Raw genomic sequence first — 15,941 nt, forward strand, 5'->3', positions numbered from 1 at the left:
TAAAATTGAATCTGCACACGAGATATAGTTGTAACATATAATATTTTATGAATGAAATGAAAAGAATAAACGTAAATTAAATTTAACCTCTCTGCTGACAGTTTATTCTTCTGTAAAAGCTGCATGATGCTGCGTACTAGTGAATCATTTGTTGTGCGACAAATGGTTCCATGACATACTGTTTTTCGCAATCTGTTAAAACATAGAATTTTTCAATAATTATCCACTACACTTATGTTCTGTATTGACAGTCCTGTTAAAATATGTTGGCACCACTACACAATTACCAGACGTATCATACCATACACTGATTTTCTTTTCATAAAATGGATTTTTTCAAACATCTGGTGAGTACTTTCAGTCATTTGATGCCTTTTCTTTTTCTTTCATTTTCCTGTTTAGCCACCGGTAACTACCGTTTAGATAATTCTTCAGAGAATGAATGAGGATGAGTGTAAATGAAGTGTAGTCTTGTACATTCTCAGTTCGACCATTCCTGAGATGTATGGTTAATTGAAACCCAACCACCAAAGAACACCGGTATCCACGATCTAGTATTCAAATCTGTGTAAAAATAACTGACTTTACTAGGACTTGAACGCTGGAACTCTCGACTTCCAAATCAGCTGATTTGGGAAGACGCATTCACCACTAGACCAACCCGGTGGGTCAGTCATTTGATGCCTGGTGTTCTGAAAATTAACTTGCCTACATAAATGAAACTGCCCCTTGTCTGATGTGAAATACAGCATCAAGTATATCTGTCTATCGATAATGTTTTAGAGAAATCAGTTGCAATAATTAAGATGTTTTGGTTTATCTGTTTTCTTAATTTGTTGCACAGTCGTTACACAATATGGTTTTAAATTCAAATCATGGAGGATGTTGTAGTAAGATGTATATTTTACTCCGCTTTTTTGTGATAACTTATGTAAAGATTTATTTGGACCAGCAGAAATTCATCCTTGAATATTGGCTTCAGCCTCTGGAGTACTAACACAAGGTTACCTATTTCATTTTATGTATGAAGGCTACACCATTGTGTGGCATTTTTTAACCGAATCATGTATACCATTGTGATGTGGGATACTGCCATTCAGAAATTTTACAACAAAAATTTGATATGTTGCTTGATAGGATTCAGGACACACATATGTTTCCACTGTGGTAACCCTTTTTTTGTTTTAATAAGCAAGCGATTTAGAAATACACAACTATAAAAACAAGACTATACTACACTGAAGCACAAACAGTCTATAATGACAATAGAGGAGAGAAGTAACATATAACCAATAGTGGTTATAACCAATAGAGAGAGAAGTAACCAATAGTGGTGCTAGTAACAGCAGCATTAAAGGTGACATTCAAATAACTCCAGTTTGAGCCAGCTCAGTTTACTTAAGTTGCTCACTCAGTACTACTCGATAAATAGTGGTGAATCTGTATTACCCCTTTGTCATGTATAATCATTTATTCATATAATTTTGTTGGGAAAGAAACCACCAATTATTATTGACTAGTCTTGTGCCAGCCTCCATGGTGCTAGTGGTAGCAACTCGGCCTTTCCTCTGAAGATCCTGGTCAGGCATGGCATTTTCACAAGCTACAAAATTACCGTATCAAGTCATCCTCTGAAGCAATACCTAATGATAGTCCGAGAGACTTAAAAAAAAAAGTTTTGTATTTTATAACAGCTGATTAACGGTTAAAAGAGCCAGTTAGATATTAATTGTTTGTACAATATTCTATAAATTTCAACTCTCTAGTAGACCTTTTTTTTATTCAGAGCTGTAGATAGCCGTGTACTTTTCTTTTTTGTGTAATTAGTGAACCTGTAGCTAATTACATGTATGGATACTAAGACAGGATGTGTTATTACTTAACAGCAGAATTTTTTTGGGAGAAATAGGAATGAAAATATAATTTATTTGACTTTGTCTGGATTAATTAATATCTTGTGTAGGATATTGCTAACCACCTGCACCACACTTGATGTAAAGGATACAGTGTTGTTTTACAATAAAAAAATTTAGAAAAAATTAAAAATATTTTAAGTTTATATGCTATTATTCACAGAAAAGATTAAATACACATTTTTTATGATATTTTCATATTAACTTTTATTAAAATATTTACAGTATATATCTTCCACTATTCTTTAAATTATTAAAAGACAAATCTTTTTTTATAATAAATTCAACTAAGCCAATACAGTTGTTACATTGTTGGGTAACAAAAAATTAAAACTTGGGTATAGTAAAGCCAAACTTAGAAGCCACTTGGCACCATATTAAATATTGACATTTAATAAGCATAAACTCATTTTTACTAGCATTATCATCCAAATCATGAGATAATATGATATTTATAAAAATCACATAAATTCTTTCATTATAGACAGTGAATAATAAGAAGTAAAAAAAAATAAAGAAAATAGAATCCAGAGGAAATTTTGAATTAAGGTCAAATTAAAATCAGTTACCAACCCTTATTTTAGTACTTACTCAAAATTTAAAAATGAAAAGCAATTTTTACTTTTTAATACTTTATTGATGTATGTTTTAACATTTTTTATGTAGTTTATTTGAATTTTTTTTTGTTTAATAAAACTATAGATATATCTGTAGAAAAAAATACTATCCAAATGAAAAAAGCATTTACAAAAACTTGGAAGATATCAAGGTAATCAGCAAATTGACAAAAATAAGTAAAGGAATGCAAAGAAATAACATAAAGCATGAGATAAGACTGTCCAGATTTTAAAAATCCGTATTAGTTTATTTTATCTAAAGTCTTAACTAATTAAGTTTCATATAATATAATATATTTCATATGATATAAGACATATAATATAAGTTTCATTAAGTTTACCATAAAATTTCTTTGAACATCAAACTGACTTCAAGCCGGTTATCATTATGTTACAATAGTCAAAGAACTAAGTAATTACCAAAATTCAATGAAAACATTAAAATTGTCTATACAACCATGTTAGTTTTAGTTGAAGAAACATAGTGATAAAACATTCTTTTAAATATAGATTTAAAAGAAATGTTTATATTTTCCCTGACATAATTTTATATGTAAATAAATGTATGAAATAATTTGCAGAATACTATTTCAAAATGTCGTCTTGTTTTTCTAAAAGATTTGTACGTCCCATTTTTTTTGGGGTAAAATCATCATGATACATTATTTATTCACTTTAAATAAAATTCATACTCATGTTTCTCATCATTAACTACACAAAACAATCTGATTTGGATATCACACAACCTTTTACACCTATTAAATTACATATACACATTTTTTTTTTTTAATGAAAAGTACATAAAATTTTATTTCAACAATAACTTCAGATATTTTTTCATTTTTTATTTTATTTTATTGCTATTATTGAATTATTATTTATCGTAAACTTTTTTTTACAATCAGAGGTTAATAATTATTAATAAATTAATACATTTAAATTAAAAAAACGAGATGACCGTCTGATTCAAACCGATGTGCCTTCCCCTTGTAAGATCAAAATATTTCATTAATTAAACTTTTATTTGGCTATAACTCTGGAACCAGTAAAAATAAGTACCACTTATGATATATTATTGAAAAGCTTTCAATGTCGACTTATTACTGCAGTTAAGAAAAAGTCCAAAATCCAAATTTTGTTGGATTTTGGGTTTTTTTGGATACCTTTGGTTTGGTCAATTGAAATCAAAAGGAGAGGTGCACAACTAGCTGTTACAAATTCCTAAATCCAAAATTTCAACATTCTACAGATGTCACGCTGAAGCTAGTCAAAGTGGATACTTCCATTCTGTAAACTGAAATATTTTGAGATTGCAATATTAATTTACTTAAACAAAGTGCAAGGAGGTAAAAAAGGAGAAAACATTTTTGGGTATGAAGAGAAGCTAAGTATATGAGCAAGAAAATGTACTATGTGGCAAAGTGATAGCATCTACTTTTCATTCAGAAGGTTCCAAGCTTGAATCCCTGACAGTGGCTAAACTATAATAGAATTGACATCCCTTATGAGTTGGTATAAAGCACTGTTTTACAATAAAAAAGGGTACATTAATTGTTTGATTTATACTATCTGCTCCAGTCTTTTTTACTAAAGGAAATGTTGTGATCTAAAGGAAAATAAAGGAAGTGTTGTGATCGTGAAAAATCTTGGTTTTCAGATTTCAATGGAAATATCCATTTTGACTAGTTTTGGCGTAATGTCTGTGTGGACATATATACCTTGCATAACTCAAAAATGGTTGGCCTTATGATTGAAATTTATGATTGGTTGAAATTTTGGATTTAGGACTATTGTAATAGCTAGTTGTGCACCTCCCCTTTTGATTGCAATTGACTAAACCAAAAAAGTCCAAAATCAAAAAAAAAATCTGGATTTTGAACTTTTTCTTTACTGTAGTAATAAGCTCTCATTGAGAGCTTTTCAGCAATACATCATAAGTGGTACTTATATCTGCATCTGTTTCAGATTCCCCAACATCAACAAGGATGGCATTAAAGTGATTGTCCAAGCTCAATGGAACTTTCCAAAAGTTTAATTGCCCATGCGATATTGTAATTTTCCCCTGCATGAGTTTACTAATAGGATTGACATGATTTAATACCTCAAACTATATCACGACAGAACAAAGATATTTATATTGTTGTATTTACATAAGCCCAGATGCTTCATCTCGTATTGAACTATCTCTATTTTTGTTCCTGTAAACGTTAAGCAATGTATCATATATTTGACTGATTTGTTATCTCGGCAGCTTTATAGCATAAATTTTACTTTCTCACCTGGTGTTACTGAGAATTTTTGACAATATTAAAGAAGTTGGTTCCTTCTAATGATGATTTGGCCATATCATTTACCATCAGGTTAAGGGAGTGGCTACCACATGGTATAAAAAAAGCACGATAGTTGATGTTTATAATCTTTGTTTGCACCCCTGCATGTTCTCCTTTCATATTCGCCCCATTATCGTATTCTTGGCCTCTAATGTTTGCCAAAGGTAATCGCAGGTTTTCTAGCTCTCGAAGTAAGATATCAAAAAGTTTTTGGCTTGTTGATCTTTCAATCAGAAGAAGCCCAAAAAATGTTCATCAATGTTGATGTCTTCTTGTTCAATCAACACATACCTTATAACGGAAGGTCATTTATTCTATTTTACTCAAGTCAGTTGTACAATCTAATTGAGTAATATTTTGATTTTTTTCACTTCATGAATATGTGACTTTTGACATTATGTGCAATTAGGTGAATGACCTCATTTTCAATAGTTTTACTCAAGTACGTGTTTATTTTATGTTGCTTGTTCAAAGCCCTCCTTACATGCTCCTCCATGACAGGATAAAATTCGGCTAACAGTTGGACTAGCTTTAAAAAATTCTATTATCATGTTTATGTAAATTTTCATTGCTACTGCTAAATACCAAGCAGCTTTCTCATAAAAATTTGATGATCAAAACTACACGTTGAAGAAGGTGTTCCAGTGCTGGATTTCTGCATTCCAAAATCTTTGAGAAGTAGCATCTATTGTTTGCAAAGTTTTTAAACAAATACTCAATTCAAGCCAGGATTCTGGGCTTCAAAATGTTTTTTGTAGTTTCATGATTTCTGAGGGTTTGTACTATAGCCACCTTTTGCTAAAGAAGCAAATGTAGCCACTGCAAAGATATTGGAGTAGAAGCAGAAAACTGAGTCTTTGGCTACAGAATACATCAACCAATTTCTGTGAATTTTCTCTCCGTTGCTGAGATATCTTGTACAGCTGCTTGAGGTGAACCTACATCTGTTGGTATTAGTTAGGAAATCAAAGTTGTACATTGGAGATGCTGGACCTGCTTTCAAAAGACAAATCCTTTCTGCATCAGAAAAACATTCAGGCCATAGTCCTGGATCAGAGTTCAAAACCAAAATGTCAGGTCTGTTCTGAACTGCAAGTGCGATGCATTTTCTACCTATTTCACTTCTAGTTTTTTGTCTTCTAGTTGCCATCAGATACCTGTGTGCTAGAAGACCACGCAGAAACTGATGAAGACTGCTTTGTTGGAAACGACCTCAACTTCAATGCTGTCCAAATCATCTTGATTTTTTCGCTTGTAGTTGGTCTAGAATTGTCTTTAAAAAACTTTTCTAAAGCCAAAGCTTGTTTTTTTTAACGATGCTTCTGTCTTTAGTGTTCGTTTACTGGACTGGCTATCAGATAATTTCTTTTTACCATCCGGCATTCTGTAAGTAAAGAAATAATGGAAATAAACAATCACCAAGATACAACTTTAATGAGAAAATCTATTTTTAATTAACAATCTTTCATATTTACTTTTCTGTCCCCTCTGTATATAATGCAAACATTTTAGCTTTGAATAAAAACAATAAAACAGTTTGTTAGCTAAAAATCTATATGAAACAAAATTTCAATATCTGAAAAGACTGGCCAGATCCATCAATCTGTTTTTCAAGCTACAAACACAGAATACTAAATTCAAAGTAAAAAGAAATAACAAAATTCTTCAGAAAAAATTTTTTTAAACAAACTTCTTGTTGGAATTGGATAATTTTTCTTTCATTTGTAAGCCAGCTCTTGAGGGTACTTTTTGAAAAAAAAAAAAATAGTTTTTGTATGACAGGTAGGTAGAAAAATTTTTACCGCGATTTACAAAATAACTTTACAGGAAAGTAGCGTTTGGTCCGAAAAGTGGCCTTATTTTAATTAATTACCACACGCGTCTAATTATCGTACAGATTTGAAATTGGTAACGTTGTGTGCAAAGTATTAAATAACGTTTCAGGTGGAATAAAAAAATTTATTGTTCAACTTCCTGACTTTCAACAATTTTAGTACGAAACTTCGCTGAAAAAGGCAAAAAAATTGACAAAACATTAAATAACGAAAAATCTACTTCGAAAATCAGAAAAATCGCTTCTAGGTGTTTCGGCTCCTGCCTTGAGTCACCTTGGTCCCCAAACTTCATACCTGTAGTGCAGCGGTCACTGCGCTGTATTGCACCCACATAGCCTTTTTTTATATATAATTACTGGAGGCTACTCCAGTAATTATAAACCTTGAAAGTTTTGTGGTCATTAGTACATAAAATTTGATTGTTTTTAAAATTTTTTTCCAAAAATTTTCTAATTAATTCAAAAACTCAGTTTCGATTTTTTTCTCATTTTGTTTTGGCAATTTTGCGTCACTCGTTTTTTACTCCGTGCCGGGACACGGACTAACGTTGTGTTCGTCCGGAACTACAAGAAATTTATGTTAATCTATGGTTTGTTAGGTAGTTAAATTAATTCACCTTTATTTCCCGTGTTTATATTTGGTGGCATCTGAAACTTTTATTACTGATTTGAAGAAACAATCGATAGTTTAAGAAGTGATTTTACTTTATATCAAGTAAAAAAAATACATAATTGGATATTTTTAAGATAAGTATTATTTAATAAATATTCTATCAATTATGTGTTTGATCTACTTTAACAGTTGGCCAACCTTACTTCGCCATTTTGTCTTTGTGCTGCAATGGTTTTTCTATTCTGGTTGTTGCCGAAGAGTCTGTGTATTGAGTTTTAGAGAGTAGATTATAAAACTTATTTTTCATTTTTTTAATAGTATAGGTATTGCAGTGAATTAACTGTACATAATTCCTAGAGATTTCTAAAATTTGAATTGAGTGCAGGTGTTTTGTTTAGTTGATGTCGGCATCGTCCAACAATAGCGTAATTTTGCTACGCTTGGGTCTTCTGCATAAAGAAATTGATCTGTGTATTAATAGATTGTAAATTAATATTTTATTATTTAGTTCTGTTAGTCATGCATTATTCATTGATTTACTGATTTTTTTGTCGGATTTGAAGCAATAAGGAGCCATAACATCTTTTAATATTCGACTAGGCAGCTTGATTAACGACTGTTGAAGATGATGTACACAGTAAGTAAAATTTAAAAACTATTTTTCTTAAATCATTTTTGTATGTAGTACATCTGCTATTAACTACAAAGATTTGTGAAATTGATGATCCTATTGTGAAATATCCTTAATTAACAAAATGTTCATTAAGATGAACAACTCATTGAAGACCAGCTAAGTATAACCTTCCTACCGCGAGTAAACTCTTTTTATGTGGAACATAAATGTTTTGCAATGAGTTTCATATTTGAGTAAAGTATAATTTTATTATATTTGCATTTAAGAAACTTGCTGTAGTGATTAAATTATTATTTGCAAAAGAAAAATTATTTTGCGAAAATAATTTGATTTGTTTCAAATGTATGTTTTCGTGATTTTATATCAGTTATAATTTATTAATATTTTTTGTATATATTATTTACTTCATATTATATTTATTTAATTTAATTGAAGTTAATATTTGTGAATGTATGAGTTTTTTTCAGTGTAGATACTTAGCTTGCTTGAATTTTGAACTCTGGTTTATAAGAGTGTATGGTTGTATAAATTCACTTAACATATATATTTTCTTTTATTAGTAATTTGACATTTTTTCTTTTTATATAGGATAAAAATAAAAAGAAGAGATGCTCCTTCTGAGGAATGTCATTAAAAACTAGATATCTAAAAATATAAACTGGATCAGTTCTAAATTTGAAGAAATTTCATTTATGTAATTTAACAAGATTTAAAAAGGAACTAACTCACTTCTATTGATTTTATAGGGAACAGGTTGTTTTCCATCACTGTGTAATGGTCATTATTATATCATTGTTGTGTTATTTTTTATTGTAGAAGTAATGGTTTATTATTTGGTAAATTAATAATTTTATTTAGTAATTGATTAGTATGGTGGATCTATCTCTTTTAATTTAATTTTCATCTTTTATTGTATTTCATTTATATATTGGAGAAAACAAGTAAGAATCGTACTTGAAAGTTGGAACTGAAAGTTTTCAACTTCATAGTAAGTAAACTTTAACTAGTCTTGTTATGATGTACAGAAAACACACAATTGTATGCAAATGCATTAGCAAATTTTAAAATTTTTCTCCGTATATGTTTTCCATACTAGAATCTTTTTCCAGTATTTTAAAATGTGTTATTGGGATGGGGACTGATAAAAAGTCCCCAATATTCCATTTCTCATATATTTTTTTCACTTAATTGCCATGTGTTCCAAAATAATAAATACAATTTTTTTAAGATTAAATACAACTTATCCTAACAATTAAATGAGAACATAAATAAAAAATACTTGTAATCTAGTTTTAATTAGCAATAAATTTAAAGGTTGGTATAGTATTAATTATGAAAACATATTTAATGTTAAAGTTCTTTTCATTACAGCCAATAATTAAATAAATAAAAGTAAATACAATAACAGTTGTTACAGTGGTAAATAAAATAGCAACGAACAAAACAGTCGGCAGTTTGATATCTTTTATTTACCCAGTACAACATAGATTGTAGAAATAAGTCCTAGTGTTAAGACAGTTGTTTAGAATGTTATTTAAATTTTCTCTTGCTTGTCAGTGTTTGTGTCATATATACATGTACATTCTATGACTAATATCATCTGTGCCTTTGTCATTATTGTCTGTCTAACCCTATAACATCTCATGATTGAATTAGCATTTTTTCGATTATTGACTGTTTAACTGCTTCCTGTTTTCATCCACAATCATTTATGCTATTATGTTAATTGAAAATAAACATAACTCAATTGAAAAAAAGTAACATAACCATATGTCAACACAAACATTGCATGTAAATTAAAGTAGTCAACATGATACACCATTAGTTGTAACTACTTTTATTTTTGATCTAATAAGACTAAAACAGCAATTGTTTTGATATAGAAAGCTGTCTATTGAATAAATTAATAAGCAACATCAAATATACTAAATGAAATATATATATGGTGATCTGTCTCTTCCGTGGAGAATTTATTCTACCCTGATAGCTCTTTGATATGTATATGATTGGGTTATAAGTGGCTAATTAATTTAAATTTCCCAACTCTTGCTATTATCTTTCAGATCAGGTTGTTGTTTGTATAGGTACAGATCAGTACGTATCAAACCAATAATATACTTTCTGCATGATACTGTAAAAATACCAGCTTTCAGATTTTTGATTTTATTTTTTCTGGATTAAATAGTGATGCTAAAATTAAAACAAAATTTGGAAGGAAAGGTCATAATGATATAATCTTGTTTTTTCTACATATCCCTTTTACCACATTCCTATTTTGCATAAATTAAAATATTTGTATTTATTGCTTATCCAAATACGCTAAACTTTGTCTAAATTGCTTGCTCTAATAAAGAGAATTAATAATTGCTTTGCTGGTATTCAATTAAAAAATGTTTGTATTGTTATATAATGGTAAGTTGCTATACTAGAAACTTAGCTGATTGATTAATATTTGTTGATATGAGGGATAGCCTATGCCAAACAACAATACCACTTGAAGTAAATAAAAAAATATGCCTATGAATATTAGCAATTATAGTTATGATTGCTAATAACAATAGTTATGATTGCTAATAACAATAGTTATGATAGCAATAACAAGACAATGTTGCAGTATTGATAACCATTACTTAAAAAATTCACTTTTCAAGTACTATATACTAAGTTGTTTCTATTTTAGTTACAGTTAAATTTATTTCACATATAAATATTTAGACCTTCACGTATAAACATTCAACAAATAAAATATACGAGGTGTGTGAGAAACGTAATGAGACTCACTTTTTACTTATTTATTTACTTTAAGTTTTTATTTTTTTCAAACAATGTTATCCCCTTCAAAGTAGTTCCCTTGGGCAGCTATACACCCACGGAGTCATTTCCACTCCTGGTAGCAGCGCTGGAAGGCTTCAACTGGTAGGGCTTTTAACAGGTCGGTCACAGTCTTTTGAATGTTCTCCAGAGTTCCAAAATTACGTCCTTTTAAGACGGGTTTCAGTTTTGGGAAAAGGAAAAAGACAAGGACTCAAATCAGGTGAATAGGGGGGTTGACCGTAGGAATGCGTTTTGTCGTCAAAAATTCCCTGATGGAAATGGCCGTGTGTCATGGATCATTGTCATGATAAAGCATCCACTTGTCTTAAATGTCTGGTCTCATGCGAATCACTCTTTTCATGAACCTTTCAAGGATACTTTTGTAAAACACTTGGTTGACAGTTTGTCCTGGAGGAACAAATTATTTATTCATGATACCTACTGTCTAAAAAGCAAATCAGCATGGTTTTGATCTTTGATTTGCTCATTCGACATTTTTTCGGTCGAGGAGATGACAGTGTACCACTCTTCGCTTTGCCGCTTTGTTTCAGGATTGTACTCTGATATCTAGGATTCATCACCTGTGATCCCATGATTGAAGAATTCTTGGTCATTGTCAATCCTCTCAAGATCAATGCACACGTTTGTTCGATTGTCCTTCTGTTCTGTTGTGAGGTATTTCAGCAGCAATTTCGCACAAACCTTTCGCATATCTAAATCATCTTTCAAAATTTGATGTACAGTGAAAGTGTTTAAATTTAACTGTTCACTCATCATCCTTATTGTTAAAACGACAGTCTGATCTCACAAGAACCCTCACACGCTCAACGTTTTCGTCAGATTTTGAAGTTGAATGTCTCCCTGGGCGAGGTTGATCTTAAACATGTTCTTGGCCTTCCAAAAATTATTTGTGCCAGCGGAAAACTTGTCCTCTTGATAAGCAGTGTTCCTTATAGGCCTGTTTCAATTTTTCAAAGGTCACAGTTGTGGATTCCCCAAGTTTAACACAAAACTTGATTGCACAATGTTGCTCTAAATTCCGATGCTCCATTTTCGTAACACAACAAAAACACAACTACACTGATGGCACTGTCAAAAAGTAGTTGGCTGAACAGAGTTGAAACTCGTACTGAGCATGTGGAAGGGATGAACAAACTGGTCTAGCGCAGACCAGTAGATACAGTGTTGCCAGACCGCTCGCAGTGTTACCAATCTCATTACTTTTCTCACGCACCTCATATGATCAATAATGAAGATAAGTTGGTGTAATGAATTATACGTCAGAATTCAGTTTACAAATTCCCAGCTTTACTTTTATATACAACATTTTAAGATATTAGTTTCAAACTTTTTATAAAGGACAGTAAAAGGAATTTTTCTGTCCTCTCCTTCCCCTTAATATTGTTTATAGACAACTGATAATTGGTCAGTGCTTAGTGTTTCATTTCTAATATGAAATAGTCATATATTTACGGGTGATATGTTCAAAAACTTGTTGAGTTGATAGTGAACTTCCTATATAGTTACATATGAGCATTTTCTCATTAATTCATTTTAATTTCAAATCATTCAATTTCCTGTGTAAAAACTTCCAGGTAAAAATATAAAATTGTAGTTTTCTGATTAAAAATAGGCTTAAAAAAATCTATAATTTAAATTGCTACTATAATAGCATACATTAAAAGTTATTATAACCATATTCCACTTTGTTATAAAATAAGTACTTTTATTATAAAATAAGTATTTGGTAATTATGTTCAGTTTGGGACTCTCCTCTGATTTTGATGAAATTATGGAATACCTTATTTCGGACCTAAGTTATTTGTTACAATTTCAAGAAATTATTCTTTGGAAATGCCTTTCTCTGAATTACGTTGCTTGATTTACACAAAAAATAGTCACAAAAAATTGTTTAATTCAGCACTGTATTACTGTAATATATATTATTTCCAGATTAGATATTTCGGTTATTTTATATAATTTTGTACTCAGCCTAACAACTGGTCAATTTAATATTTAAGCTTAATTAAAGATGAGGTTAGTGAGTGAAGCGAATATTTATGTTTCTGTACAAAGTTAAGTACACTGAATTGTTACCTAACATAACCTTAACCTAAACCTAACCAAACTCAATTGAATTTTACTTTAAACAAGTTATTTACTGTGTAAATAATGTAAATTACATGTAACATAACCTTAGTTGCACCTAAGCTTAAATGAACTTTTGTCTTAAGTTAATCTAATTTCATTCTTAACTTAATTAACAAATTTAACTAAATTATTTAGTTTGAAAATAATGTGTATTACATTTGTGTATGCTGAATTACAAAATTTTTGACAACTACTGTGTAATTTATGAGGAATGTAACTTGGGTGAAATGTATTTTCTGCATATATACATATATATACAATACGTGGAGTAACGTTTCTCAGTTTTCATACTGTATGTTGAATTAATTCATACAGTTTATATGTCATCTAGCCCTGCTCTTTAATGATCAGTTATAAATATGATCAGCTTCCAAAAAATAAAAAAGTTGTCAGAAAATGTTTATTGGTTATACTGCTATGTATTTACCTGTGCTTTTTTTTGTATGTTTGTGTTATATAATCTTATTGATCTTAACTTTAAAATTTTATGGTTGAAATTGAGAGTAATATTTATAACCTCAAAATTTAAAAACATCAGGTTTTCGACCAATTAATAACAGACGGTAGTTAAAAATATTCTCTGCACGGTAGACACTTTACTTAAAAGAAAATTAACATTAATACATAAATTGAAGTTTAATTAATAAATTATTTGCAGCAAGATTTAACCAGTAAAATTAGTGTATAGAATGTATACCTAATAGGTTTTTATTTATACTAAAGTTATTGAAATTCTTTAATTGTATCCAAATTGTGTTTAAAATAAAGGAAGTAGTTTTTTTTTTCAATAAAATAACTTGCTCGGTATTTAAGAAACTATAATTATTTTTCAAAAGAAAGATTACCATAAAGGTATACCTTAATGCTGTTAAGAAAAATTTTACAAAAAAAAAAAATTGTTACACCTTGTACTGCAATGTAAATTTTCTCCAATATAAAGTAACTTGTTAAACTGTATCCACATATGAAAATGCAGCTCTTGTTGCACGTGCACGATTGTAGCATATTTAAAAGAATGTTTGATTGAAGAGCTTTGATGGACCCCATGCTTAATTCTGTCATCATCCATAGCACCAATTGTCATAACTGATAACTACAGATAACTACTTCTGATAACTACAGAAGGTATCAGCTATGCTGATAACTACAGAAGGTAGGCTTAAGACAGCTAGGCTGTCTTATTCACATAGGGATTGTGAAATTTTTTGTATCTTAAGATTAAAAAAAAAACAATAATATTCATGATTAATGTAATGTGAATAAATTTTTTCTTCATTATACAAAATAATTTATGGAAAAACTACAGATTAGCCTGAAAACTAATTATCTATTTGCAAATTAGATTGGAGCTGACTGTGCAATTTGATGTATACTATAAATATCTATGATGAAATATTGTTTGTAATATTGAGATGAATGAGTAAAACTTTTCTGGTAATGTTGGGTACATTCAATAATGTTAAATTCTTCTTTCTGTAACATTTAGTTATAATGGAGTGTTGGATTGCTAAACAGCGTATTAATAATTTTATAAAAATTGTAGTAGTTTTATGATTCAGATTGAATTCAATATTAGTCTAGAATAATTTGATTGTGTCAGCTCATGCAGTTAAGTCTATGCAGAATTTTAAAGAAACTATTTAGGTGTTAGATTAAGAAGCCTCCTTTTAAACAAAGAATGCAGACTTGAAACTTAGAAAACAAGAGCTACAATTGTTTGAAGCTCTGAATTTTTCACTTAATTTGTTAAGCACCAATGTTTAAAAGTTCTTCATAATGATTTACACAAGCATCCAATATAACATTCAAAATGTGTAGGCATTAAATCTTAGTGATAAGACTTAATTGTATGAGTTTTTTGGCTACCAACTTTTGAATCTTGTAAAAATTATTAGATATTCACAATATGCTGGTAAATGATTGAATGAATCACTTTTTAAAATGTATTAAGAATTTAAAATGTTTTACTGTTAAATTATAAATAAAGGTACTTGTGTATTAACGCCACTGCAGCTACAGCTTTATTTAAAAACAAAGTAGTCAATCCGATTTCGGTGGAAAATGAACAGTCTCTTTATTAATTTTAATAAATTGTTATTTATATTTATTTATTTTATAAATATAATTTAACCAAACTTAACCTACGCTCGCTTTGCTTGCTAACCTTGACCAATTAACACTGTAATTTTTTGAGTATTTATTTAATAAATTCAGTAATTATTTTAATTATTTATTATTTAAATAATCAAAACACTCATGTTAATTAGTCAAGGTTAGCGAGCGTAGGTTATGTTTGGTTAAATTATATTTATAAAATAAATAAATAAATGTACAGACAGAAAAAATTTTAATTGCATGTTTATCTTTTTAATGTTTTTGTTTGAGAGTACATTAGCTTCTAAAAACCCCTTATGTAGACCATCCATATACTAAACATCTATATTGATTTTTTGCTTAATAAACTATATTATGTAAATTTAAAGTACTAGTTCATTTAGGTGAGCCACTCATTTCTTTCTTTTCAGTCTATTGTACAATTGTTTTGCATTGATGGTTGTGTATGTTTAATTGAATTATTTTCTGACATTTACATAAGTTGTTTGACAGTGGTCAGAGTATTTAATAGCATGGAGGGTCTCTATGAAAGTATGCCTGTGATATTAAAACTGAGCTAAATATGAATCTAAATGGAGTCTTGCCAGACTTAGTACTGTTTTTTCTGTCATTTTGCACTTCCCATTTGTATATGTTTTGCATTGATATACTGCAGTCAGGCTGATGTGTTAAACCTGCTGTTCATCAAAACTGAACCCAGCATTATAACTGTGGTGATTACAATAAGCTGAGTATGAGTTAGATTAAATGGCCCTTCTTAATTTTAATGGCATCCATTATTGTGCTGTAATATGTTCAGAATAGTACCCCACTTCTTTCTTCACTTTTTTCTCCTGAAACTAAATTTTGAGATATATCCTTGTAAAATACATATACTTTTCACTTTCAGTAGAAATTGAAGTGAAAATTTAGTGATTGTG

General features: G+C 29.7%; 1 protein-coding gene across 7 annotated transcripts in view; it reads left to right on the plus strand.

Moving 5' to 3' along the window:
* Positions 1-7,514: 7,514 nt before the first annotated feature.
* The window catches only part of Srrm1 (Serine-arginine repetitive matrix 1), a 66,308-nt gene continuing 57,881 nt past the window's right edge, over positions 7,515-15,941 (plus strand). For 3 of the 7 annotated variants that reach the window (XM_075376230.1, XM_075376234.1, XM_075376236.1), the window contains exon 1: positions 7,516-7,944. In XM_075376230.1, the coding sequence (XP_075232345.1) occupies positions 7,933-7,944 (12 nt within the window). In that variant the 5' untranslated portion in view covers positions 7,516-7,932. Of the gene's footprint in view, positions 7,945-8,529; positions 8,719-15,941 lie in introns of all 7 variants that reach the window. The other 4 variants (XR_012757841.1, XM_075376231.1, XM_075376233.1 and 1 more) reach the window with 3 other exon arrangements.

This window comes from Lycorma delicatula, chromosome 10 (assembly GCF_047948215.1).
Source record: "Lycorma delicatula isolate Av1 chromosome 10, ASM4794821v1, whole genome shotgun sequence".
NCBI lineage: Eukaryota > Metazoa > Arthropoda > Insecta > Hemiptera > Fulgoridae > Lycorma > Lycorma delicatula.